General features: G+C 39.1%; 3 protein-coding genes across 5 annotated transcripts; all 3 read right to left on the bottom strand.

Moving 5' to 3' along the window:
* Positions 1 to 2026: 2026 nt before the first annotated feature.
* Positions 2027 to 6199, bottom strand: LOC133953324 (uncharacterized). Of its 2 annotated transcripts, none has more exons than XM_062387202.1 (4): positions 6134 to 6199; positions 4976 to 5308; positions 4262 to 4397; positions 2027 to 3775 (listed from the first exon to the last, which is right to left on the bottom strand). In XM_062387202.1, the coding sequence occupies exons 1-3, from the start codon at positions 6183 to 6185 to the stop codon at positions 4270 to 4272; spliced, it is 513 nt and encodes a 170-aa protein (XP_062243186.1). In that variant the 5' UTR covers positions 6186 to 6199; the 3' UTR covers positions 2027 to 3775; positions 4262 to 4269. The 2 variants fall into 2 exon arrangements, with proteins under 2 accessions (XP_062243186.1, XP_062243185.1); XM_062387201.1 differs by having other exon boundaries at positions 2028 to 3775; positions 4262 to 4371.
* A 1797-nt stretch (positions 6200 to 7996) lies between these two features.
* On the bottom strand, positions 7997 to 16296 carry zgc:174863 (uncharacterized protein LOC100136852 homolog). The gene is made up of 8 exons (XM_062387189.1): positions 16191 to 16296; positions 13648 to 13718; positions 13226 to 13558; positions 12632 to 12946; positions 11634 to 11750; positions 10097 to 10144; positions 9964 to 10002; positions 7997 to 9584 (listed from the first exon to the last, which is right to left on the bottom strand). Exons 2-7 carry the CDS (start codon positions 13706 to 13708, stop codon positions 9965 to 9967), a joined length of 912 nt encoding a protein of 303 aa, XP_062243173.1. The 5' UTR covers positions 13709 to 13718; positions 16191 to 16296; the 3' UTR covers positions 7997 to 9584; position 9964.
* A 1786-nt stretch (positions 16297 to 18082) lies between these two features.
* Positions 18083 to 27417, bottom strand: LOC133953327 (jupiter microtubule associated homolog 1-like). 2 transcript variants are annotated; one of them, XM_062387206.1, is made up of 6 exons: positions 27374 to 27417; positions 27230 to 27287; positions 24856 to 24998; positions 21002 to 21102; positions 20726 to 20753; positions 18083 to 19644 (listed from the first exon to the last, which is right to left on the bottom strand). In XM_062387206.1, exons 2-6 carry the CDS (start codon positions 27283 to 27285, stop codon positions 19511 to 19513), a joined length of 462 nt encoding a protein of 153 aa, XP_062243190.1. In that variant the 5' UTR covers positions 27286 to 27287; positions 27374 to 27417; the 3' UTR covers positions 18083 to 19510. The 2 variants fall into 2 exon arrangements, with proteins under 2 accessions (XP_062243190.1, XP_062243189.1); XM_062387205.1 differs by having other exon boundaries at positions 27230 to 27376.
* Positions 27418 to 27890: the final 473 nt, after the last annotated feature.

The raw sequence follows: 27890 nt of genomic DNA, 5'->3' as shown, positions 1-27890 counted from the left end.
CCCATATTACACTGAGAACTGTCTTTATGGTTCTCGTCCAGATAGCATATGGATATGAGCCACTTCAGCAATGATGCTGCACTTGTGGCCATCTTCTGGCAAAATGGATGTGAGCCTAAAGTTGTCTACTTGTAAAACAGGAAATGTGGGCCATATCTAGGCAAGTTGTAATCTGGATGTGAACTTAATGTGGCCAAGGTGATGAATGGTAAATATGACCCAAATAGTACAAAACAAACCGGGCGACCTTTTGCACGTTTGGTTGACGTGCAGTATTGCTAGGGCTTACTTGTGTCCCAGATCTGGCAAACAGGAGCGGACCACTCAAGTTCCATAATTTCATCTGATATGACTCCGCCTCCGTGAAATATACATGATTTCAGCTGGATAAGAAAACTCATGGTTGACTGAGACAGTTGATACCCACCTTCCTAGTACAGGCTATCCAGCATGGCTGACGTCAGGTCAAGTGACGCTGGATAACAATATTTTATCCTGGGTATGTGGAACTTGTTTTGTAGTACAGGCCCCTGGTCTCAATGATCCCTCGGCCTATCAGTGTTCTACAGGTATCATCTTTAGCTGTTGAGATTTTAGTCAAATCAACACCACAAACTCTCCATGTCCTTCAAACCATTCTGTTGCCAACCTGTTTATGTCAAAGTAACCTTCCAGCCGAACATTGACCTGAGCCCTTTTGCATCTTCCCACATCTCTACCAAAAGATAGCCAGTGCACACCCAGAAACCTACAAAACATAATTCATCAGACAAGGTCCCCTTCATCCATTGCTCCAGTTCACGACCTCGGGCTTACCATGATCAATTTAGACTTCAACTCAACGCAAGCTTTCTACTGCAAGTTTGAACTATGACAACATGCCCATATGTTAAAGTACACAGAATGCTGCAGTGTAATTCCTGTCCAATGACGCTCTCTTCTGGTCGAGATTGGAAACAAGTTGGATGTTGCACTACAGCAATATTAAAAACCTGGTGACTACCCAGTGGTTGCTCATGTACAGTACATGATAAATATATTTCCTTATTTTACAAATAGAACGTCGCAAAAAAACAACACTGATGGTCAAACTCCACTTCGAACACTGCATGACAATTTGAGAATACTCAAGGTGATTCCACAAGATATGTGACATATTGTGACATATTGTGACATATTTTCTGAACGAGCTTAAATATATGTTAATAACATTAAAAATGTTTTTAGCTGGATTTTTTTAAGTAATTGTGGGTTTCTGTGTTTGCCTGCGATAGGAACACAGATGGAGGTGTGTGTGTGTGTGTGTGTGTGTGTGTGTGTGTTCTCATCCTCGAGGATTGTAGCTACTTCAAGACAAAAGGGGGATCTATTGGCAAAAATTGAATATAAAATAGTCCTATTCATGTTATCTCTAGTGTGTTTCATCTAAACTGTACAAATTGTTGTTTTCTTAACCCTAGAATGGGTCCTTTATATTTAAATTTTTTTTTATTTACATCAGGAGTGGGTCCTCTCCACGGAGGGCTCCATGTTTTTTACAGTAGTCCAAACTTGACAAATCAAAGACCTTTGATTTTTTATTTACATAGGTTCCCTTTAATGTTTGGAAGGGGAGGGTGAGATGAGGGGTATTCAGCTGCAACATGCAACTTCACTTCTGGATGTCACTAAATTCAACAGATTGAACCTTTAGACTCTAAACTTTAGAGACTATAAACTTTAAAATCTAAAGATCAACTGTCAGCATACATGCTCTTATATGATTGTCCTCAACGGGGGCTCCAGGTATCTAGTCCACTAAATTCTGCTAAAAAAAAGAAATAGAGGCTGTGGTTGTGTGGTTTCATGTGTTTGCAGTAGTGTAGAGTCTATGAGACGTGTCAGACTGCTGGTCAGGAAAAGGTAAACCACCGTCAGTAAGTAAGCTCAGACATGTCAGGTTTCTTGCACCTGTGACTGTATGCATAACCCTAAACATCCACTCTAAACATTCACATTTGATCAAAGGATGAACAGTTTATTACATTCAGCTATTCAACCGCAAACATATTTTATCACAGAAAACATTTAGACTTTCATCAAATTGATTTTTAAATGTGTTAACAATCTTGCCAGACCGTATTTCACAAAGAAAAGATCAGGGAAGTCTTCATCGGTGAACAGTATAATTGCAAAACTTATTTTTGGTAATAGGAACATATTTTTGTATCTACAGAAATAAAAAAACTGATCTGAAAACATTTAATTAAGGAGGCTTAACACTGTCTGAAACCGTCCAAACCTTCACTCACTGATCAAGCAGCACAACATAGGTTTTTTAATTGTATATGATTTATATGATTCATATTTTCTCTTTATAATTGTCTTTTTTCAAACGTTGAATTAACTAAACAAAAATGTATTGTGAAATTGGTTTAGAGGAGAAAAGCTGATCCAGGGACAGTGATTGTAAATTATACCCAGTTAGAAATCCTATAGGCAGTAGGCGGTACAGTGGGTCATCAACTAGAGCATTGTCGGTTCTCTGGGTAAAGTTAAAGTCTTATTTTGCTTTATCCCTGTGAAATACACAAATTAATTAAATAAAAAGCCCCAAACTTTACAAACTGTATAAACATCCCTGTGTGACCTAGTTTCCTTGTTGCCTGTGGTTTCTTTTCTCGTACACCTCCTGCCCACATGTTTCTCAAAAGCACTGACATGTTTACTTCAAGTAGATAAACAGTTTTTATTCTTTTATGCATTTGGTCGCACGATACAAACTTAGTTTCTTTGTCGTCACATCAACTCCACATCTGACTAGAAACTGATTCACAAATTACAAAGTGTGGAACATATCACGATACAGATCATAGGCAGCACAGACAGTAGCCATAAAAAACATAAAACAAAATAGAACGGTTAAAGTCACACTACAAAAAAGGTATATTATACAATTAAACATATTAGACATTTACAATTCAAATAAAAAATAGTTGTGTTTGCATATTTAACATTATTCATATTTGCCAAGAAAGGGCAATTGTCTCAATTATTGTGAAATGTATTATATAAGATTTATATTAATTTGTGATGTTAGCATACTCAGTTCACTCCTACATATAATTCTCGTTAAGGGCAGGGTTTGTGACCACAAGCTCTGTCATATATATACTCACAACTTTCCATCACACAACCTTCCTGCCTGTTTGTGATATTTGTTTTTACATGTACTTCTGTCGTGTGCCCTGCGGAGCTCATGTGTCTCTTTAATTAATCATTGCGATCTTGTGTCAATTATAATTTTCAAATATTACATAACATTACATACATTAAATAGTTTGTATTATTCATTTTTTTCAGACAGAGTGTGAGACTACTTGTGATCATTATAAACCTGTAACCCTTGCAAATCCAACTCAAATGCTTTATTATTTATTCTACCGCTATTTATTCAAATACTAATAAGTTCTAATGATATAAACAATGATTTAAATAAGGGGATATTTTAACAACAATTAAACAGATACAGCAGGTTTTGATAATTCATTGTTAAGCTGTTAAAATATTATACACTTTATATTTCCGAAGAAGTTTATTTACAGTAAATCACTTGAAAATTCGATTCCAAAAAACACTTTCCCTGCATTCTCATCCTCTAAGTGAAATCATATGGATTTGGCGAGAACACCTCTGGAGCGGCTTCAGGGATGATTCTGTTCTGTGTCATGACTTCATACACACATTCGATGGGGACACTTCCTGCTGTTCTTCTGCTTCTGGTCCATTGTTTCAACTGCAGGGAGTGAAATGTCATCATAGTGATCATATGTATAGCATGAAGGTGTGCGTGGATTTTGGAAAATTACCATCTGTATAGATCCCATTTGAAAATCCCACCAGCAAAGATGAAAACCTTTTTCCTTTCTGGTGTAATGTTTTACAGTCAAGAGGAAAAGAAATCACCAGATCAGTGGGAATTTATATAAAAAGAAATTTAGTTTAACTGAAGGCATTGTTGGGAAAAACTGCAAACTGGAGTACAACAAGTTTGAACACCTGCAGACAGTGGCTTTGGTGACCTGAAGATCCCAACAGTGAAAACCTGATGTCTTCAGCAGCAGTGTAAAAAAGTGATAAATTGTGTTGACGCACAACAAATCAATCTATGCAGATACGGAGCAAATGACTGTAACAGTTTGCAGAGCTTTGGTCTGAAGATTGAAACCAGAATAATTAACCTCGATCCAGCACAGAGTTTTCTTTAGAGGTCTGAACTCACCTTCAGAATCAGCAGGACGAAGATGATGGTGGCAAATATGCTGATGGCACAGGTGGCAACGGCAACCCACACCAGAGGCTGAGGCTCCTCTTCTGGTCTGGAAGTCGGTTCTTTCCGGTGTGAAATGAAGAACAGGCTTAACAAAAAAATGTATTACAGAAAAGGAAATGCATTGTCTCCATGGATATGTTGCAAATTCAACATAGAGAGAGCCTATGCGGGACAGCTTCAACTGTATTTCATAGCTTCTGATTTGGGAAAATGAAACTGACTTCTACATGAGCCTGAAGGACAGGTCATTGTTTATATACTCCTCCTAAATAATCAACTTTATTCATGTCGCCCCTTTCAAATCCTAGTTACAAGGAGCTTTCCAAGTGAAAAAGGAAAATGTGAATATCACACAGCATTCCAGCGCTGATACAGAATAACAAATGTGAGATTGTGAGATTGGCCTTTTTTTGACGTTTTCACCCACACGAGGAACGGATAAAAAATGTATCTGATACATTTAAGGAAGTGAAAGCCATGAGTGTGTGCAATATGGTGCAGTTTGATTGAATTGAAGGTAACTGTTGGGCTTTGGCGGAGGTATGAGGTCTCGTATGTATAAAATCTTTATTCTGCCAGTAACTCACAACAGTAGTCATCCATATTATATATGAGCAACACTGTGAGACAATACCTCAATGAGCTGATCAAGTTAAATCTTACCTGATACAACAAGGATGTAGCCGGTGCATTTAACATCAGTCTCTGTAGTTATTTTGTAGCCACATCTGTAGAGGCCAGAGTCCTCAGCGACCAGATTGCTGATGGTGAGGGTGTGGTTCCCAAGAGATCCATTTTTCTCAACCCTCTCTAAGTATCTGTTTCGTGGGGTGACTTTTTCATATTCTGAGGAGTGATAGTACAACACCTCCTCCTGTGGATTTAAACCATGATACAGATACATCCCCACGCAGCCGTCGATGCTGCTGACACATTCTGCAAAGGAGCACTGCAAGGTGACATTCTCTCCGGGCTTGCGCAATAATAAAACATCCCCTTTATTAAAACACAAAAACAAACAGCGTGATCACAGGGTTTAATGACAAACCACAAGACATAGACATCTGTATTATTTTAACACTGACTGGATAACTGGATATTTCTGAATGTAATTGTGACTTCTTTTTATTGATGAAAAGTACTTTAATATATACATACAATATCCAATATATATGTAATATATGTGTATTGTTTATTAGACTTAGTTTTCATAATGCACCTTTTTTCAACTGTATTTTGTATTAACTCTATCTATCTATCTATCTATCTATCTATCTATCTATCTATCTATCTATCTATCTATCTATCTATATATATATCTATATATCTATATAGATATATATATCCATCCATCCCACTACAGCTGTGAGATATACATTTTTTATTAGACTTTTATGCTGCACCCTCTCTGCTACCAATGAAAAATGTTGATTCATCTAATAGTATTTATTATCATATTGTATCATATCTATCGTATGTAATTATAATGATAAAAATAACAATAATAACTTTTACCATTTGTATAGCACTTATCTAAACTTCACAATAAAATCCATAGCAAAATGATGAATTAACTAACAAGTCAATTCAGTTCAGTTTTAAGAGCCAAATCATAACATAATAAGGTCAAGACCTTAAAAATGATCTATTTAATCAACCCGACCAGTGTGCGTTGTTCAAATCACGATGGTACATAACTGAAGTGCTGTACAAACAATGTATCATTATCATTATCATGATTATACATTCAATGTTGTTGCAGACAGGCTTGAGCTGCAGAAGAATCTTCCCTCTCAATTTAAAGAAAGTGAATGGACTCACCTGTGTTTGCAGAAATACAGAGGAACACTATACACCAGCTGAGCAGCATCATGTTGCAGAAGTGGAAGCAGATCTCTGTTTGTCACATGTATATATACACAGCGACAGCAGTGCTTCCTGTGCTGTGTGATGTGGTGTGATGGCGTGCAGCCTGTGAGAATAAAATCATTCTACTACACTCTTCTTTCCCTGATGGTGCCTAAACAGAGATGTGACCTTAACTTGTGAGACAGGCAAGGAGGTAATGATGCTGAAAACTAAATGATAAATACATTCGTGGTTTGAGGAGAATGTCAACGCAAAATAATCCCTGACTCGTTAGGGTTCAAACTCTCCTGTTTACACTTCATATATTCTGTTAGAATATTATGGCTTTTTTTCTCTACCTTGTGTTTAAGTTGCATACTGGTATATTTCATTTTTTACTCACCTCTTTACTGCTGTAACATAAAATGTCCCTGTATTGGGTCCTAATACATAATTATCTTAAAAACCTGTGTGATGGCTTTAAGAGGATGGATTTACAGTCAATCACCTCAGTTTAAATAAATGTTCACATAATGTCACTTGTTGTAGATCTGGACCCTAATGCAGACATACGCAAAAAAAGAGAAATGCTGGGTAAAATATCTCATCAGAATATTAACTGGTTAACAATCAGATGGAAGGTGATCCAAAAACTGAAACTCAAAACAGAAGAGGAGAGACTGAACAGAATAAACAAACAATAGAAAGAACAAAACAAAGAACAAAAAAAATGAAATTCAAAAAGCCCAAACACAGGTAGGTTCTGACTTATAACATAAATCAAAAGTCCAAATAAAAAAAGTCTCAAACATTCAGATCCGGGGCAGAGTCCTGTCACTTAGTACATCCCTTCTTCTCTTTATTTGATTGTACTTTGTACATAGAGCAGATCAATAAGGTGAATACACACTCTATTCAATGTGTGGTTAAATAGAAGTAAGAGCAAAGATAAATCCCTGTGATGTTTGATGACCTGTGTAAAACAACTTCACCTTAAATCTTAAGTCCTGCTCGCTCTCTTAAACACTCTTCATGACTCTTGATGATGTGTTCACATGTTGAAGTTCTAAACTGCTTTAAAGCAGGGTCACTAGAGCTAGAGTTTGCCACTGAAATGTCTTATCAAAGTTATTCCAAAATAAAATCTACCGTGCTATAAATACGTTTTCATGGAGTTCACATTTGCTCTCATGGCCTAACAACATGTTGTAATCCAATTTGTCCAGCAGATGGCAGACTTGAGTAAGATTTAAACGATGTCTTTATCAAAAATGATGTGAGCTCAAACTATATTGTTTAATTTACTGAAATTTAATTGGGATCAAAGAAAGATAAAAGATCAATACAAAATTAAATGGGAGAAAAAAAAGATTTAAAAACCGAAAAAAAGTAACACAACAACCTGATATTATTGATTACACACAGTGTGTTTTAAGATCTATGAAAACTTTCATCAACAGGAATTAAAAAGCCTGGGATAAGGAAAAAATGAACTAGGTGCAAGTATTTCGAACCTTTTCTTGATGAGACAGATTTTCTGCAAAGACAAAGCAAAGAGAAAAGAGGAACAAGGATGATAGTAATCTGTCCAGCAGCAGAATGAGGAACAAACTGATCTGTTCATCTATAAAACCAGCTCATCAGGAAGGAGAAGAGATGAAAAACAGGATGCCACAAACTGAGGGACGAGCAGTGATCCTTCACCAACAGTTTGTACATGTGGTTACAGTAATCTCTGGCAGACTTCATGTTTCCTGTTTGTTTACCTGTACTTAACTAACTGAAATCTAATCTAAATGATCCTCTGGCACAAATAATAAAAACATCACCCTCACATATTTTTGTTCATGGTTTATTTTGGTCACATTAACAGATCACAGCTCCAGTAGTTCATGTTAATCACAACAAAAAGTATACATTCCTATTAAAGCTTTCATTTTTACCCTCAAACGCAATCTGCATCCACACAGCAGGACAATTTTATCAAAATCATTAAAAAAATACAAAAGCATTACAGTATATACAAAACAGTTCTTGCAGGCTCATGTTATGGTTTTCAAATTGCAAAAACTTAAAAGTAGAGGAGATATTCAAAGTTAATACAGATCCGGGCTTTCCTCCCCTACACGTTAATGATATACCAATATATCAAGATAAGTCACAGGAGGTTTTAGTACACACCTCGAATGACCTGCTACAACTTAGGACAAAATCCTTAAGTTATGGACGACCTGATCTGCCGACAGATAGAGATAATAATGAAACTGAAGACTTGTCTCAGAGGGGGAAGCTAAGCTGCCAATTACTGAAAAATGTCAAATGAGCACACGTCACAGTTCGACAAACAAACACAGCATTTAGTATCCTGCTTTGGCCGGCCAGTGAGATCATGGGACACTCTAGGAAGTAGAACCGGTACTTTCTCAGTGGCTAGAATGAGGATATGAAATTGACAAGGGTTGGATTTTCTCAGTAACATTCGATTAAAATCCGACAGACCAAAGACCTCAAGACTTTCAATACATTTCTATGTACAGTTATATGCTACATGTTTTATATAATCTTAATGCTAAATCTTAAATGATGACAGTCATAATCTCTTTTGATTGTTCATTTAGGGGCGTCTCATAAAATACGATACAAAAAATCAACAAGTGCAATTTTGAGTCTGTCCCGCCTTGTGCCTAATAATGATTGCTGAAGCTTTGGTTTGTTATTATCAGCAGGATCACGGGGGGGGGGGGGGGGGGCTATGACAGAGAGCAACAGCCGAGGAAAGCATTGAGGCATGAGCTGCTTTCAGACATGAACTGAAGTCCTAACATTGCCCTGAAATGTTCCACACTCATTCCAACCCTAATCCTAAAATCTAATCTTAACCCTTAATCAGTTGAATTGAATTTGTGAGCACCAGCCAAAATGTCCTCGGTATTGAACCAAAACTGCCCATCACCTATAGAAACACATGTGCACGTGCGCCTCTATCAACAGAACACCAATAAAGAGGGAGAGAAAGTGAGAAGAATTGCATTCGGGGCCAATCTTCATATTGCCACAGCTTCTGCTCAGCCTAATCAAAGGGAGATCTATACAATCTTCTTCCAGCCAATGACCAGCACTGACTCAGATGTCCAACGCCCTCGCAGTATTATCTCGCTCTAGTTCCTGATGTGGTTTTCACAGCATGAACACAACTCCCTGGTTTCTATTCGCCCTTTGCATTCCTGTATTAGAATCAGACTTGATTTTAAAAGTGTCAACTTAAGGATATTACAGTAGGTAAATAAAGGTGGTACATGTCCTATGATGAATCAGAGTAATAATACAAGTTATCCCTGGTTATATTGTGAAGTAGTGCGCACAAGGAAGTGATGATTTAGAGGTTGACAGTAAGTTTGTACATTCATGTGACGTGAAGTGTCTCCTGCAGACAGACAGAGAGAGAGAGAGAGAGAGAGAGAGAGAGATTTAAGATATTTGATACAATCTATTTTGCAAATACTCATAGAATACAATGCAGCTAAAACCGGGGTCCTAATAGGGCCCACAGTTTACACAGAGAGGCCAAGATCATTGAATATATACTGAAAAATTTTCAATTCAATTTAATTCTTCAGAAAAGCTTAGAAATTAAAAATTCTTAACAAATTCACATGTTTACTATTTTTAAGTAACCAGACACTTGGCACATCAGGGGCCAACAACATCTCGGCCAGGGCCTGTGCCTCCCCCTGGCCCAGCTCCCTGGCTCCGCCCCCTGGGTGAAACGAAATTCATTTGTTTACTGGAAGTGCTGCAATTACCTCACACCCGGCTGGCATCGAACTCTTTCTTACGCAGATCTATAAAAGATTGAAAGTCAAAGCGTGAATTCGAGCTCAAGGAATGCATGTGAAAACAGTTAGGAAACAAAGCTGGATCGAAATACAGACGTACCCTCCTTCTCCTCCGCCTCCTCGTTTGGATTGTTTGTCGAATGGCCATCTGGAAAAGATCAAATGTTACAGATTATTACAATGTCTGGTCTTTGAAATACGTCTGATAAGTAACTGAGACCAGGTTTCCACAACCCCCAGCACAGTTTGATCACCAGTTATTTAAGACAACCTTTTCGAGGTACGACCAACCAGTCTGATGAGCAGTACAATAAGAGAGAGCTGTTCAACCTGTCCGTACATACTCTCTCTATAATGACAGGCTTCTCTTTTACCCCGCCACTCACTGTTGGTGGCTCGTAGGACTGGTCGGGTCACTGGTGGCCCTGCACGGCGACTGAGTGCGTAAACGAAGCTCCCGACAGACCGAGTGGGAAAATGGGTTTCAGATGTTCTGAACTTTGAAGTGTTTTCTCCAGAGCGAATGAGCATTTAGATCATAAAGCTGACAGACCGTCTCTGACTCTGGACAGTGACGAACTTGTGAGCACGACTTCCAAAGAACCAGGAGGGAGATCCGCACCCGGGGGGGGGGGGGAGCGTGTCACGGTCTGATTTCATGTCGTTTCGAAATATGTCGTAGAGGAAGCGATTGACTCACATGTTCACGAAATTCACCACAAAAAAAGGAGCTTTGTTTTAATGGCAATGGTAGTATGTCAATCCTAGTTAGTTTTAGGTCAGGTAAATCATCAAACATCAACCATTAATATTGTGACATTAAAGTCATGATATAATGTGAATTAAGTCATAATATCAAAAGAATAAAGTCATAATAGCTTGATAATAAAATTTAAATATTATGATAATAAAGTTATAATATTAGGATAATACAAACATAATATGAAAGTATATAACAGTTTGGAGAACACTGTTTAATAATGCCAATGTTAACAGTTGCCACACTGCTTGTTCCCTCTTAACAACACATTTGAACAGTTTTTCACCTTGCTGCTTTAAGCCGGAACAACATGGCCAACTGCCAGACATACTTCAGGTTTTTCTACCTTCTGGTTTCCCCACTCTTATCTTTTTTCTCCTCTTGTTTTGTCTGCCTTTTCCTTTAAGCTCTTTAGTGTGCACAGTAACTCAGTCATGAAATCTCATGCAACTAGGCTCTTATTCAAGTATCAGATTAAATACTTCAAGAGGGTGATTGTTTTCCGTCAAGCAGATTCCAGCTGAACAGGGCAGTCGCCTTTGAGCTTCAAGTCTATTAGAATAAGAGTTCAGTACGACGACACTTCAAGTTCACACTCCCCATTATGTCTTTCTTTCTTTCTCTTGCGGCTGTGTGTGTATCTGTAGAGAATCGTATTTCTGTTACATGTGTGCCGAGTGCATGGAAGTGACAATAGATGTGATTCCTATTTCTATGATGTGTAATTATTTACATGTTTGATGGTTTTAAGCCTGTTGTTGTGTGGCAGAAACACCTTCAACCAGCAAAACTGTCGATTTGAATTCGCACCTTCATCTGTAAAGTCATTACCCAAAAAGATTGGAATAAAAACTCCAAAGCTCTTGAAGGTACTCACTCTGACGGTGCCGTCGATAAAGGAGCACCATCAGCAATCCAACGATCAGCGATCCGATCACCACCACAGGAGCGATGATTTTCGAGGTTGAATCAGACTTTCCCACTCCTTCTTGGCCTGCATGAATTAATACATAAAGTCAGACGTCTGGTTTGCATGTCCTGGTGGGAATTTCCCACTGACACTATTTACTTTCACTTTTATCCCAGAGGGGTCGGAATAGGTTGGACATGAATCAGATTAAAATATAAAATCTCTTGTGCACAGCGGAACGGAACCCTAGAGTTACATTTTTGGACTTTGGGATGCAGCCACAGTCCACCCACACAAACACAGGGAGAACATGGAATCTTGCATCAAATGTGTTTATTCCTGCACCCCCATGCAGCTCCCTATTCAAGCATTTGATGAATTCTTCCACAAGACTAAATAGTCCATTAAACCACATTAAGACTTGCGCAATCAAGGAGTGTCGATTCTTTGTGAGGTTTTGATGACGATTTGATTTAGAGACTTGTTGCGGCCTGTCTGTTCTCTAAAGAGAGTTTGAAAAAGTTGAAAGTGAAAAATGAGTTGGCTCCAGTTATGGAAAAAATAAACAGATTGAAGCTGAGAAAAGAAAGAGCATGGTTCGGCAGGGCACTTAACCCTGCACACACTTCTACTTTCCTTTTTGGGATTCAATGTTTATCTGTGTCAGTATCCTGTTCTATCAGCTCCTTTTTGGTTTGTGTTGGAAAACTGAGCCTGGGAGTCTATTAGCTCCCACTCACACAAACATGTGTTAGAGGTGGCTTGGGTTTCAAGTTCCTGTCAGCTGTTCACTCTTAAACAATGCAATGCTAATGCAATAGTGATAAGATCTGTTTCACTTCTAACTTCAGTTAAAGCACGTCTCTAGGTGCTACTATGGCTGAAATGACTTCCGTGTGCTATGCAATACAGTTCCAAACGGTTTGTGGTGCGTCGTGTGCCGTGTGGTGCTGGAAGACACCTACCGTCTTGTCTTGGTTGGTCTTGTATTTCAAATCCGGTCCCCCCCTCTCTGCCGCCACTGGCATTGACCACCACGCAGGTATACTTGGAGAAGATGGATCGTGGCAGCAGAGTCAGCTTGCTGGAAAGGTGAAACAGACCATTCTGGCCTTGCTCCGCCTTCATCTCAGAGCTATTGGTCCAGTCCGTGCCGTGCTCATCGATCCAGTGAATCTCACCTTTTGGGTAGCCACCGTCCGAGTCACATATCAGGGCACCATCTCTGTTTTGGTTCATCTTCTCAGGGACGGATCTTATAGTTGGTTCAGTGTATTCGGCTGCAAAGAACCAAAAAAAAGAGAAGATCTTGGTTACAACAGCAGTGATTATTTCTCACAGTGAAAGTGAAAATAAGAAAATACACAGGAGAGCCAACTGATACTTGGTGAAAGGAAATACCAGGAAAGTCCCTCAACCTCCAAACAATCAAACTATCCAGACCTCAACTAAATCCTTCAACAAGTCAATTGTCTATGTGACAAATTGATGTTCACAGAAAAACAAAACTACTTTACACAGGGTTAAGTTTTGAAATGAGTTTAATGCCTCTCTCTCACCTGTTACTTTGAGGTTGATGGTCTCTTTATAATTGCCGTAGTTTGTTAACACCTCGCATTCGTAATCTCCAGCTTGTGCCACCATAGTTTTGGTGATGAGCAGGGACACGTTCATGTTCTTACTGTTCCAGGACGGCTCAGCAAACATGTAGTCTGTCTGCGATGGCAGGATTCCTTTGTAAAAAAACAGTGTGGCATTCTCCATCCCTTCTTTCTTCAAACTGACCATTTTGATTTCTAGGTCCTTTTCTTGGGTTTTGACGACACACTCCAGCAGTGACTTCTGGCCATGCTTGCCAAAGCTTTCAGGATTGCATTCCAAAGTTGCAAAATCTGAAGAAGAAAAATGGGCGAGATGTCAGATTACATCAGCACCAAGTAGCAACTCACATTTGAAATGCACAGATAATGGTTTAACTTACCTCCCTGTGCACCAACACATGTCGCAGTGAAAATAAGGAAGAGGATACCAATGAGAGCCATGTTCAGTTCCCTGCAATGACAGTTCAAATAAACCGTTTTTATTCAAATGTGAAACTCATGTACACGTTTTAAAACACAGCGATCTATTTTTGTGAATTGAAGCGCACATGTTGTGTTTTTTTCTGGGCACCAAATCTCCACAAAGTCTTACCACTAACATTGCACAGGATTGTACTTAATAAAACAATGATAAATATTAGATCTTATTACTTCTGTCTCTGACTCATCTACCTAATATTTCAAGAAATCTCTGTCTGTCTGTATGTGTCTCACATATCTCGAGATCTTATCAGCTTCAAATTGCTACCAACTACTACAAAGCAGGATTTGTGGTTAGCGAGGTAACTCTGGGTTTAATTGTGGTTCAGTTCTAAGCGGGTCACCTCGCCATGGTAACTAATGCTGCATCTCTGACCTGCTGCAGAGGAGGTGAACCTGCTCAAAACCTGTCAATGGCCCGACCAATCGTCAATTCATCAAGAGTCACAGCTAATTCTCTGAGAAATTAACAAAGGAGGGACTCATCTCACGATATTAAAGAAAGTGAACAAAATTCCTGGATCCAGATCCGTATCAAAATTGGATAATTCTTCCCTGATCCAGCCCACATCCCTCCAACAAGTTTCATGGTAAGTATATTTACTTATATTTGTCCTGTACTGTGCTTTGCGCTGTGGGAATTCCTGCAGAATAGTGTTACAGCAGGAATCCACATTCTGCAGGATGAGATGTGCCGAAACATGTCCCTGATTTAACTAGTGACTTATCATCAGCCAAAATCTTTACACCACTGGATTTAGATTTTCCAGCCGAACTGGTCACGGAGGCATCGTCATGGAGAGATGACGAAAGTTTCCAAAGTGTTTGTTTGTAAGATTGGAAATACCCAAATTCCAAACACCGGTTGTACAGCCTGTTGCTTGTAGTTGCTCTAACACAATGGATTTATTAGACGCAGAGGCGACACATCTGTGCTTCTTGTATCGTGCCAAGATTGAATATATGAATGGTCCAATGGGATGCCATCTGTTACTATTCTCTTCCCTTTTTAAGGCTGGTCCGGGCTGCGCTGTGTGTTCACTCCATTTCTGGATCCTATTAGACTTGGAAAGTTCTGTTGAATCTCTCTCTCAAAATCGTTTTTGGATCTTAGCATCTGCTGGAAAAAAAGAGCTGTGCTGTGGGAGACAGTTGGCAGTGGGCACTACAGTCTGAGCAATACTTACAGTTGGTAGTTTAAAAAATCCTCTAACTATATATCGTATTTCTTGGATACCATATCTGTTATGCCGCTGGCAGTATCAAACGTGTTAGGGCTTCCTGCTGAAATACCTCAAACACCATGGTCATGTCTGAAAACAGCTAATAGGCTCCAGTAAATGGTCTGAGTCCTCACTCCAGCCTCTACACTCCCTGCATCCATCAGTTCAACTCCTGCCTACACGTCCTCCATTCCAAGTGACATTAACATCAAACATTAACAGTGAGGAAACAAATGTCAGACTTGCACCTGCTCCAATTATTAACAATTATTAATACGTTGCTGGGCCTTATGCTGTGTATAGAAGGGAAAGGGTTCTGCTGCAATATCAGCAAAACCAACTGTATTATTTCAAAAGCCCCAACTGCCTCATTAATCTGCATGTTCAACTTGAACGTGATCTGTTTATACTTTGCGGCAGTCACCTTAGGAAAACATTTACTTCCTTGATCATGACAAAGTTAAATGTATGTTAGTCATTGTTTGCACTGACCAGAAAGTGAAAGGCTCCTAATGTTTGCAGGTGTGCGACGATTTGAAAACTTGTATTCTACTTTATAAGCAATGCAGAAAAGATGTGCTTCAATGTTAAGACTTGTATGTAAAATTGATTTAGATATTTATCATGATAAATTGTCACATTCATATTTCTTTTAAGTTTAAAGACAGATCTTGGCTCCTGGGTGAAGGTTGTGAGAAGGACAATATTAAAAAGATATTATTAAGGATTGTTGCTCAGCCCTAACATTACATTTTTCTAGGATCATTTTTTAAGCTGGATGTAAGGAGTCACAGATAATTAATTTGATTTTACTTTATTTTAACCAGATACAACCACTGTGCTTGCACAATAAGCACTATATATATATATCAATTATTGTGCTTATATATATATATAAATGATAAACTTATATTATATTTTGTTTTACAGTCTGTGTGTCACTTCAACCACATCACTGCCCTTTAGGTCTGAAGTGTGTGGATTTGCTGAGGTCAGCTACAGTGAGTCATTAAATGTCACATAGACCCACAACAACGACTTCAGTGTTTTCAGTTTGCTGAAGAGAAGCAAATGCCAACCACTCACCGTACACTACACTGCACATGCAGCGTGTGTCCCGACAAGTGGTCTATGGGTTATGTTTAGGATAATTACCACTGGAAGACATGACAGTATATATATCACACATCATTACAATAATAATATGAAGACAAACTCACAGTACGCGCTCCTCCACGGTCACGATCACGGATCACTTCTGCTGCTGCAACACTCTGCCGACTGACCGAACTGTGCTGCGGTGTCAGGGATACGGGTTACTTTCACTTTCATTGTGAGTAAGAGGAGGAGTTGCTATTACATCAATACAAGTCAGGTCACAATAAGGGTCATGTCTCTAACACTGTAGAGTTAACATTTAACAATAAGTTTCAACATTTAACATTTAGATTCAACTTTTATATTTAACATTTAACATTTAGATTCAACATTTAGATTTAACACTTAAGATTTAGATTTAACATTAATGTTCAACGTTTAGATTTAATGATTTTATTTAACATTTAGATGTATGATTTCCATTTATTTTTAAGGTTTATATTTAACTATTAAGATTTAGATTTAATCTTTCAATTTAACTATTAAGATCTAGATTTAACTCTTTAGAAATAACTATTAGATTTAGATGTAACAGTTAACATTTAGGTTTGACATTTAATACTTAAGTTTAAGTTTGAGAAAAATCAAAACTTACATGTACATTGTATTATTGCATTCCTTGTGCTTTTGAGAATACAAATAATATTAAAAAAAATATGTAAAAAAAACGTATCAAACCTGACACATGTCCCTCACCCAGGCACCACCCTCCTGCCTCCTGTGAATGTAAATTACAATGTCTACCCAGTAAAACTGGGTAGTTTATAAAGTCTGTTGTTATTAGCCAGACTGAGTTTGCACATGTGCCTGATCACACAGCTTGTTTGTGAATGTGTGTGTAAGTGTGTGTGTGGGTGTGGGAGAGAGAGAGAGAGAGAGAGAGGAAAAGAGCGAGCGAGCAGCTGATGAATGCGCTGCTCTGAAGTATAGAACGAAGAATGAACTCCTTAATAAAATAATTTATCATTATGTGAGATGAGTGTGCTGGGATCATAGAATAAGATTCATAATTTTTTGATACAATCAGGCGCTCATAATGATAAATCTGACCCGAGACAAACGTGATCACCGGGAGTTTCCACAGTTGAATTTTGTTGGAGGAGGCGGAGGCAGATTTGGTTTTCCAATTTTGGTTTCTCTCTATCCTCTACCCATCCTCTTATCTTCTACCAACAATGATTCACGGAAAACCCCGTCAATGATCTGAAAGGTCTTGATTTATTAGTTTGCTCCGAGTCAACTAACTAACTACAAACTACATGCCCCCCCCCCCCCCCCCCCCGCTATGCACTGTCCCTTAACACGTAACAACTGTGCAATATGCACTGTAGTATACTAATTTGCAAAATATTTCTATGCAATATAAACCGTTATGGCCAATCCATTTACTGTACATATTCTGACACATATTTTTCTTTACACTGTATATACTGGTTTAATCCCATTTATATATTTTTCTATATATTGTTGTTTATTTCTATTTCTTTATATTCCTTCACCCAAGTACTGCATGCTACTTATGTGTTGTCTTCTGCTGCTGTAAGATTGCAACTAATAAAGGACTTCTTATCTAAAGCAGCCATTGACATGCAGAGCGTGAATGTTTGGTGCATGATCATCATTATCGATAATACTCGATAACGTGAGCTCGCACATCGCTAAAAGAACATATAAGATATTGTCGTAGACGATATAAATCGTACACCCCTACTTGAGATTGGACTGTGGTTGTATAAAACTATAAAAACATGCCGTAATCATTCCTCCTGTTTATACTGGTCATTACAAAATCCCTCTCCAAAAGACATGATGACCCACATTGTTTTATACAACACTAGCTGATATGACACACTCCCAGATTGACTTAGTCAAAACAGGTCCTCTGAAGTGCAATCATTGCAGCTCTCTGTGTACTTGTGCAAGTATTCAGATGAAGCACGAGTACAACACATGGTCAAGATTGATTTTTATTGTTAATTTCCACTTGTGCCATTTCTCAAATTCAAATTTCTGCAGTGACTTACATCGAGCAACAGGAATTGGTAGGATGCAAACAGATGTGTCTCGCATCGTCACACACATTCAAAAATAGTAGACACCACGGGAAATACAGTTCATGTACCTGAAATGTTTTGTTTTTTTTGTTGCACAACAGCTGGCTTACACAGCAGTCACACTCACACCGACACATACACACACACTCACACCTGTTGACTCGACAAGAGAGAAGCAAGGAGGCCTGGAATTTTGGTTTGAGTGATGCGACATGAAATCTACAAAAGACTATTCTGTATTCTTTCAGGGTCGTTGGCAAATGTAAAACGGGGTAAAACATAGGGAAAAAAGGCTGAGCTGTCATAAGGTCACTTGTCAAATCTAGGATGGGTTAACCATAAACACCCACAACATTCCATTGACTCGCGATGGAAAAAACAAGGTTGTGGTGATACTGGTAGGATGCTCTACGAGGAAACCCAGTCTTGTTTGATGTTTGTAGAACTAACAAACAAACAGGCACACATTATGCGAGAGTCAATTTCACCTATAAAAACAAGGGTCACTCAAAACCGGCACTGGGCTTCCAATAGTCTAAGGTTAGTGAGTGACTACTATATAAAAAAGGCTTATTCCAAATCGGTTACCTGACGTGGGACCTACAGTTCTTATCTGGAGACAAATGTTTGCATCCTTCAGATCACAATGACATTAATTTATGTTGCTCATATTTGGCTCCTATGTGGATATTAATACTATAATCAGTAGAAAGATTCCAACTTCATGCAACAACATTACAACAACTATTCCACAAAGAAACAACTTACAAACAGGTTGAATTATAGAAAAAAAAAAAAATCTTCACAGTTATGTTTCATCTCACATTCATACATCACAGACCAGATGTGCATGCACAATGGGTCAAAACTGAACACAGTGCAAAAGTGACAGCTTTATCTCGGCTTGTGTTCTAGAAACGGCTTGTATCATCACCTACAGCTTGTGCTGCTGCAATAAAATTAAGGGGAGGGGGGTTTAGCACTGGTTGATGAGAGATGAGAACCTTCTACCCTTTCCGTCAGGTGTAATGCAATAGAGGGACAAAAGGCAGACGCTGAACCATATACATAGAAATACATAAAGTGCTTCTGTCAAAAATAAACAAACAATAAAAACAGTACAAAACGGTATCAAGGTATCAAAACAATGCACTTGAGGATGTGGAGGGCACTGGTGCCTCTTGGAACATTAGGATTTCCTGTGGCACAGACCGATGAACTGGGCTTCAATGTTTGAAAAAAAAAAAAAGAAAAGAAAAAAGTTTGTAAAAAAGAAAAAGGATGAGTTCAGAGACACGTGGAGGTAAAGACGGGCAGTTGTCGGGCATTCAACCCAGGATGAGGCTGGACTTGCCCCCGGGGGGATTCCTGCGGCCGGACCCTGATCCTGCAGTGGGCTCCTCAGCTGCTGGGGCCTCCTCGTGATGTTCTGGAGCCGCTTCAGGTTCAGCTGCAAAGTTGTCTGAACACAGGCAGAGAGCAACCGGAGACATTTGTTGACAAAAGAGAACGGTTTGCCTGGGATGTGCCATTTACCTTCAGTCTTTCACCACTAACTCGTGTACTGTTAGCTGCTATTAAATGCGTATTAAATACACTCATCATTCTCTTTCTAAAACAAAAACGTAAAAAAGTCAGACTCTGCTTTCAACCTTCTCATGAATTAACTTGACTGGATACCTTGATATAGACGTTATTTAGTTATTTAGTTAAGTCACAAATCAAAAACAATCCAACCTAAACAAAATGCATTGTGATAACAAAATAACAATTTTCTGACTACTTCAAGTGAAAAAAATGTGTTTATGTGGCTACAGTGTGTGTACATTGGATGAAGTGTGTTATATAGTGTTGTTGTGACCAATCCCTGATCCTTTTTATATATCGGATAATTGGCTCAGAGTCTCGGGGGAGGGCTCTACTTATCTTATCAAGCTTGGAGAATAAAGTTGTAAAATTACAAGATAAAGGAATAATAGTACAAGAAAAAAGTCATACATGTATTAGAATAAAGTCTTAATTTTAGGCTCCTTGTCATTTTAGAGGGGGCATATCAGACAATCAGCTGGTCACCTGCATTAATATCAGCAGTGTGGAACATCTGGTTAAGTTATACTTTAGTATAGACTTCACTAACAATAGGGTCAAGATACTTTGGCTCAGCAATAATCAGGACATTGAAAAGATTGTAAAAGAAACTGTCTTTGCTGAAGAAGGAACTGATCTCACCCGGAGGAAGTTGTGACTTTTGTGGATGAGGAAATGATCAACTGAAATCTTCTTACTATTCAAAGTGATGTCCTAGCTTCTCAAGAAACAACCAGATTGGGAATTGTAGTGAACGGCTTAATTGCTTACAACTTTATTCTCGTACGACTTTCTTCTCAAGTAAGACTTTAATCTTGAAATCTCTTAATATGGCCTTGAAACTCAATCATACCCTCTGCAGTTGTTGCAGACATTAAGTTGAAAGAAAACTAGTGTGCATCTATCTGTCAGCAGGTAGACTGCAGGCAGACACAGCAGAGTCAACAGGTGCTTACCATGATCACGCACAGAAATGTCTCCTTCCTAAAAGACAAGGAGAAAAGAAAGTGTTTCAACAGCTTTCATAGGAAATGCTGTATTGTCACAAGTCTACATGAAAAAGAAATACACGTACTGAATGAAAAAGTATCAGTAGTTATAACCTTTGTGTGGAGTATTAGGAATCAGATGAGATGTATCACTTCATTAAACTTTCATTTGCTTCCCTTTATGCTTCCCTCAGCTTCTGCTTAATATCGGTCTACAACTCATGATCTGGAGCCTGATCTTACTGTGGTGGGGGGGGCGTCTGCTGAGCTGTTGGTTCCGTTGTTCCCTCCTCTCCTCAGGGGAGCTGACGGCTCCCCACACAGCACCCCTTTGGGCACTCCGCCTGAAGAACAAGGAGACAGAAGGCTTCAGATAGATGCGGCTGCAGATTTTTTCACAGAGACAAATTACACATGTACAGTCTGTCAGATAATGACAACATCTTCATCAAAGCATTCGATTGAAGCAGGAGCAGTCCAGCACAGGCAGTTTTAAATGCGCAACAAAAATTATAACAATCTACAAACCTGTATTATCTCCTGTGATTACTATTTGCAACGACTCTAAACCTAATTCTTACTAAGAAAACTTGAAAGCATAATTTGTGTACCATGGTCCATTTCAATGTAAATAGTAAATATAGCCCTTTTCTAGTCTTGATGACCACTGCTTTAGATCGTAGGCCAACTGAACACTGACTGCATTTATACCTCGCCACACTACCTTGAGGCAGTTCACCGTTGCCACAACAAGAAGTTCCACAGATGGACGCCAGAGATTAGAGTATCAGCACAGTTAACAAAAGGCTGCCATGCTTTTGCTGTTCAGAGTCCTTAATTCCCATTGAAGCTTGACCACATGATGATCCGAGATGAAATGTCAACTAAAGTGACTAAAAATACACCTTAACAGATGGTAGTATTTATATTGGCTAAGGGAAAATCTCTGTTGACCCAAATTCATGACTCAAGTAATAGAGTTAATAATGACACAAGAGGAGTGAATACGTATCATAGCTGGAGACTATAGACTACTACCAAATAAATTTACAACCACATTTATAAAAGATTATAATCGATGATATACTAAAATAATGTTCAAAACTCATTTAACTTTTTACAGGCAAAATAGAAAGATGACATAACCAAAACATTATGATGGAGGGCAAAGTGAAAATTAAGTTTGAGAACACTTAAGAGGCAAAAAAGTAAAGGTTGCATTACCAAATTAAAAGATGACACCACTAAAATCATAATTGAGAAAAAGGAGATTACGGAGGTCAAATGTAATTTTGTATGAGGAGGAATAAAGACAAAATGCAAATAAAAAAAGGTATGAAATGTATTAAAGGAAACCTGAACTAAAACAAGCATCTTCACATTAAAATGAGTCACACCTAAAAGTAATTTCAGTATATAACATCTAAAACTTTGAGACGCAAGACTCTAGAAGACGATATACAAATTATTTTTTTACCAATTTTAAAAATAGTATGTAGCTATGCATTCTGCTAAAAAACGATGACAAAGTTAACAGAATGTCAAAGTTTATAAAAGTTCTTAATAATAATATGGATTAATGGTAAATGTCACTCTCGAAAAGAGTAGATCAGCCGTATAGGTAGGACTGGAAGTGTACTTAAGGGCAGTCATTTAACATTTAACTCTAGATACTATGGACAATTTGCATCGGTTATATTCAAGATTATTTATTACTCCAAATGAATGCATCAGTAAAGTCAGGTTACTGGATGAAATGCAGCAAGATAAAGGCAAACCATTCCCACTTTCTTTTTTTGCCCCATTTTAAAATCTTTTGGCATTCAGTCACAGTAACAGTGAGTATTATGGGTATTATTAATGTGTAAAAAACTATGATTCCTGTGTACGTTATACTTGGAAAAATCCACCGCAGCTTAGGCAGGAAACGGTTCAGTATCCATCAGTAACCAACAGTTCAGACGTTGGACATGTCACACTTAAACACCAAAACTTGTGTTTCATGATTTTGGCAACGATAGACGAGAGGCCATTGAGATCCTTCAGGGTCACTCCCACACAAAGCCGGTGTCCTATTGTTTACTTGTGAGCCCAGATGCTTGAAGCTTCACTTCCACACTGAATGTCCTTATATATCTCTGTTTACACAAATGTTTCCGGCCTATGAATCATTTCGATTTCGTTTTCATTCCCTTTCGCCACAGTCTCATTGTCACTGCATTGGACATGAGTGGGACTGCACTTGTTCTATGACATTTTATCGAGTTTGAAACAGTTTGTAGTAAGCTCTTTGGAATCATGTCTGAAAGTGATTGAGTTAGCCTGCTACATTTGTGGTCACCACCATGCCAGTGCAGCTGTCTGAGTATAAACTGTGCATGACAGAGGACAACACAGCCCTTCACTGAGTCGCTCTGTGAAGCTGAGCTGAGGCCAGATCAGAGAAAAACACTCAGTAATCATGAAGAATCCTGCTTAGAAAAAGTGCATGCCTTTCAGGGACAAATGCCAGGCTGACGAAACTTTGATCAAGGATCAATAATACTGTCAGTACAAAGCTGATTGAAATCAACCAGTGAGAGAAGTAAAAGGAGGAACTGGGAAATGAGGCCACACTGAATTAAACCAACCTACAAAACAATGTATTTTTATGAAAGTGGGAAGTAAAAGGAGGAGGAAGGAAATGTGATAAGAAAACATATTAAAGCTTTGCCACACAATCAGCCTGTGTTAGTGACTGATAAGACAGCTGCCAACACATCCTCAACTTTGACACCTGCTGTTGAGGTGTCTGTTACAATACAATGTGGATTTTGAGAGTTCTCCACAGGACACACACTTAAGACCTGCATTGTTTTTTCAAGCACGCCTTTATGCTGTCATGTTCTGTTGTCGGTGAACACAAATAACCACTGGATAAACATTGAATAAGCACTACAAAAATACACGGTGGTGATAATAATGGAGGCATTCGCTGGTTTTAGCTTGTCGTATTAGTTCTCCAAATTATCAGACAACATCAAGTGCTCATTGCAGACCATGAAATCCAGTGGGTTTACAATAGGCAGTGTTATAAGCGGCCCAATGCTGTTTTGGCAAATGATAAGTTGTAGTATGAAGTTCAAAAAGTCTTGCATACTTGTTAAATTACATTTGTTGCCTGAAGATCCTCTAGGAACATCACTGGAGTTTAGTTAACTTAGAGCTGGCCTGTTTCATATTGTGATTCCGGAGTCAAAAAAAATAAATGGCGGCACGCTACAGACCAAAGATAATTCTCATTAAATTCACCCATAATTGATAGGTAACATTATCTATTTGAGATGGGATGGTGAACTACCTTGCCAAAGTAACCATCGATTTTATTGTATTACTGTTTCATTGTATATAAAAGTTACCTGGCTTCACCTACACTGAGAACTAGGAAATGCACTGCAGGCTCGAAATAAGCACAAGAGACATCTCTTAAAAAAGATGTTTTCAGCTTAAAGGAGGTTTGTCTTTGTTTGTCTGTGTGTGTGGTAAACAAGGCTTCAATATACTGGGAACCACTGCTCTAGATAAAGTTTCCCATTTTAATTCATGACAAACATTATATCTTCTGTTATATTTCATTTTGCTATGCATGTTTCTACATTAAAAAATTATTCTACTTTTTCAATTCTAGTGTTTAATTGAATTGTGATGAATGTATCACAGGTGCTGATTTTAGAATATACTCTTTTAATTCCATAATTAACTCTAACAAGGACATGAGGCCCCTCATGAATATTTCAGAGAAGAATACTGATTAGTAGAGAAACACCATGTTTGCATTTGTTATGACTGAAAGAGAAACAACTAATCATGAGGGAACCGCAACCTGTTATGTGATGCTGAGCAGTAACCGCTGAAGAAAGAAAATTGTACTCATATGCATTTTATTTGTGGAATCAGCTGTCTGAGGTTTTGAGATGCCTGGGAGTGCAGAGAGCATTAAGACAAAACCCTGTCACATGTTATCATTGATTTAATGCCACTCATGTCCCACCATCTGTCAATATACGTTGGATATGCACAGCTGAGACACATATTTTTGTAGATGAGGCAGAATGTACCTGGTGGGTTGTTCCTTCGATTAGCATAGGGGTCTTCTGGCTCATCGAAAACACTGGAAGCCATCTTGTTTTTTCGGACGGGAGGTTTCTCCTCATCTGGACCAAGCGTAAAGTTGGAGCCGCCACCCGGTGGGCGCAGAACCCTGAAAAGAGAGAGATGGTCAACACTTGTACTGGTAGCTCGAGCTCAGTGGCTTGTTCTTCTACCCCCAGTATAGAATTAATCAATAAGAAATTAATCTCCATCTACACTTGTGCCATTAAAGATCAACAGTTTATTTTAGTTGAAGGAATTTAACATTTGTGCTACCCTGTGCATCTGCAACCAGACAAACTGGTTGTACAGTATCTTTGCACCGTCTGTTAAGATTCAAGTTCCCAGAAGTGAAGCCAATCGCCCCCTGGTGGCTGGCTGCAGTGTAGGTCATAAATAGAGTAGAACAGGAGGTAGAGCCTTCAGCTACCAGGCTCTTCTCCTGTGGAACCAGTTCCCACTCTGGGTTCTGGAGAAAAAACCCTCTCCATATTTAAGCTTAAAATTAAAATGTTCCTCTTTGATACAGCCTAGAGTTAGTGCTGGATCAGGTGAGTCCTAGGTTTAGACTACTGGGGCATCTCCCATCATGCACTGAGCACTTCTCCCCTTCTTTCTGTCTCTCTGCCCCCCGTCATTTATTTATTTTACTACATCTCACTAACTATGGAGCTTTCCCCTCCCAAAGTGTGTGTCTCGCTCTCTCTCTCTTTGCAGGTATCTCTGACTCCAGAGCTGCAGGATAACAATTATTATTATTATTAATAATTGTTGATGCTATCAATAACATATTTTAACTTTTGTTTTCATTATAACTAGTAAGAGTTGAAGTCTGACGCTGTTCCGGGTCTACCTCTCCTCCCCATTTTTCCCTGCCCGAGGACATGCAGTCTGAGGTTTTGATGTGGTTCCCAGATGTTGCCCACATTGAGTCTGGTTCCAGAGGTTTCTTCCAGTTATGAGGGACTTTTTTCTCTCCACAGTCACCAAAGTGCTTCTCATTGTGGGAACTGTTGCGTTCCTCTATAAATATTAGGGTCTTGGCCTTTTTTGTAAAGTGCCTTGAAATAATGTATGTCATGAATTGGCGTAAACTCTGCTCCAAATGTGAAAGACTTCATCGTTCATATCCGAGATATTAAAGCTTCATTTCAGGACAGTGGGATTGAGTGGAAAGGCTTTGTCCATCGTTATAAACAATGTGTTGTTGGTCAAACCCATTTGTATCAACACGATACAGTTCAACAACACTATAAACTACAGTCTACAAAGTTCTTAGGAGTAAGATTTATTGAGGGCTGATTTTTTTAACAACAAAACTCCTGCCATGTACCAATAACTATTATGCATTTTTCTCTGAACTTCAGTTCTAACTACATTTTGCTTAAACACTGCAGTAAATGTATTAGTCTAATACACATATGTGTTTTTTCTCACATTGTCATCGTTGAGCTATGCTTTCATAAATATCTCGTTTGGTTTAGAATTATGAATTTAAAATACTAACTATTGTATAATTGGAATGTAACTGGAAAACAAGTGGACTGCTTCCTCTGCACCTCCTTGCTGGTCATAAAACAATAATTGCAATATTATTTTGATCAATAGCAATAGGAAAAATGTAGGATACATATTGATTGATTGATGATGAGGAGGTTTAACACATAACTGATCCACCTTAGATTTGAGTCTTACAACTTTTCAAAGAAATAATGGGATAATAATCAATATCGATTTGATCTTGCTCTGATTATATGTGGCCCATCGTGGATAGAGCTCGGGCTGATGCCAGGTGTGGTCAGCAGGAACAGGGCCTCGCCTCAGTGGGTGCACATGCAGGGCAGACTGGAGGATGTCTGACTGGAGCTGCCTCACTGATCATGCTGATGATCAGTCAAACCACAGGGGCCTCGCCCATCTGTCCTTTCCTTTTTCTCCCGATAGACACAATCCCCTCGCTGAGGAAACGAGCGACACACGCAACCTGGTGTGAGAGGCCCACGTAGTTAACGCCGGGCACAGAGCAGACTGGTGTGCACCTGCTAGCTCTGCAGCATCTCCACAAAAAGGGAGTGGGCTAGCGTGCTAGCCAACGTTCATAACGGTACGTTCTAACGGACAAAAACGTGAAGGTGTGGTACCGAGCTATATCCCGGAATGATCCACCAGTGATCATTTAATCCCACATCGAGGATCTCATCACAGGCAGCGACTATAACAAGCATGTCCGAAACTGCACATGCTGCGCTGTGTGTGGTAACAGCAGAGGATGCAGGACTTGTGGGATGGATGGATGGTGGCTAGCAGCTGGAATGGAACCGTCCGAACGACGCCTTTTACCTGGAACTGCTTTTGGAGCCGGGCTCCATCCCTTGAAAGTTCTTGGTGGTCGTCATGTCTGCACAAGAAGAGGCGAAGTGTTAATATAAAAAAGAAGACACGGTAAATGGCTCTATCATTAGCAGCCTCTTTATCATTGTCTACCCGGGCCGGTGGTTCTCAGTAGTCAACCTGCCTCCTCCTCCAGCCTGACGACACCACACCGTCGTAGAAGACGCTTCACTTCCGCTCCGCTCTTCAAAATAACACACATTAACCTCACGAGTGCAGGTTATCTAGTTCCGTGAGAAGCTGAAAATGAGTCACATCTAAATACTGATTTGATATCTACGCGTTTTATGGCGGAGTGTTTGTTGAATTTTCCCCCTTACTGAAACAAAAACCACACACCCGGGTTTTATTTGAGGAGGATAAGTCTGTACTTCCGGTGACGCTATCGGCTTCAAAGTGTGGCAGCAGTGCGGACTGTGGCTTCTACACCCAAGCACCGCCCACAAGTGGACAGCTTCTTCTGTGATTGGATCCTGGCACACTGATCAAGCCTGTGATTGGTTTGAGTGTTTACATGAAACGCACACACTGTAACGCAAGTTTGACTCATAAATCCACCATCAGATTTCATCAAAAAACGATCCTATATGTATCTGTGTGTGTGTGTATA

The sequence above is a fragment of the Platichthys flesus genome, chromosome 5, assembly GCF_949316205.1.
Source record: "Platichthys flesus chromosome 5, fPlaFle2.1, whole genome shotgun sequence".
Lineage (NCBI taxonomy): Eukaryota > Metazoa > Chordata > Actinopteri > Pleuronectiformes > Pleuronectidae > Platichthys > Platichthys flesus.
This window is presented reverse-complemented; position numbering and strand designations above follow the sequence as displayed.

Bases quoted from the DNA above. Each gene is read 5' to 3' on its own strand.
- LOC133953324 (XM_062387201.1), bottom strand. From the start codon at position 6,185: ATGATGCTGCTCAGCTGGTGTATAGTGTTCCTCTGTATTTCTGCAAAC. The intron at 4,372-4,975 runs GTAAGATTTAAC...CACACCGGAAAG, and splicing joins CTACATCCTTGTTGTATCAG to AACCGACTTCCAGACCAGAA. The intron at 3,776-4,261 runs GTGAGTTCAGAC...CACTCCCTGCAG, and splicing joins TCGTCCTGCTGATTCTGAAG to TTGAAACAATGGACCAGAAG.
- zgc:174863 (XM_062387189.1), bottom strand. From the start codon at position 13,708: ATGGCTCTCATTGGTATCCTCTTCCTTATTTTCACTGCGACATGTGTT. The intron at 12,947-13,225 runs GTGAGAGAGAGG...GGTTCTTTGCAG, and splicing joins CATCAACCTCAAAGTAACAG to CCGAATACACTGAACCAACT. The intron at 10,003-10,096 runs GTACGTCTGTAT...AATCTTTTATAG, and splicing joins GGAGGCGGAGGAGAAGGAGG to ATCTGCGTAAGAAAGAGTTC.
- LOC133953327 (XM_062387206.1), bottom strand. From the start codon at position 27,285: ATGACGACCACCAAGAACTTTCAAGGGATGGAGCCCGGCTCCAAAAGC. The intron at 21,103-24,855 runs GTACATTCTGCC...CTTGTTCTTCAG, and splicing joins TCGAAGGAACAACCCACCAG to GCGGAGTGCCCAAAGGGGTG. The intron at 19,645-20,725 runs GTAAGCACCTGT...GCCTGTGTTCAG, and splicing joins CATTTCTGTGCGTGATCATG to ACAACTTTGCAGCTGAACCT.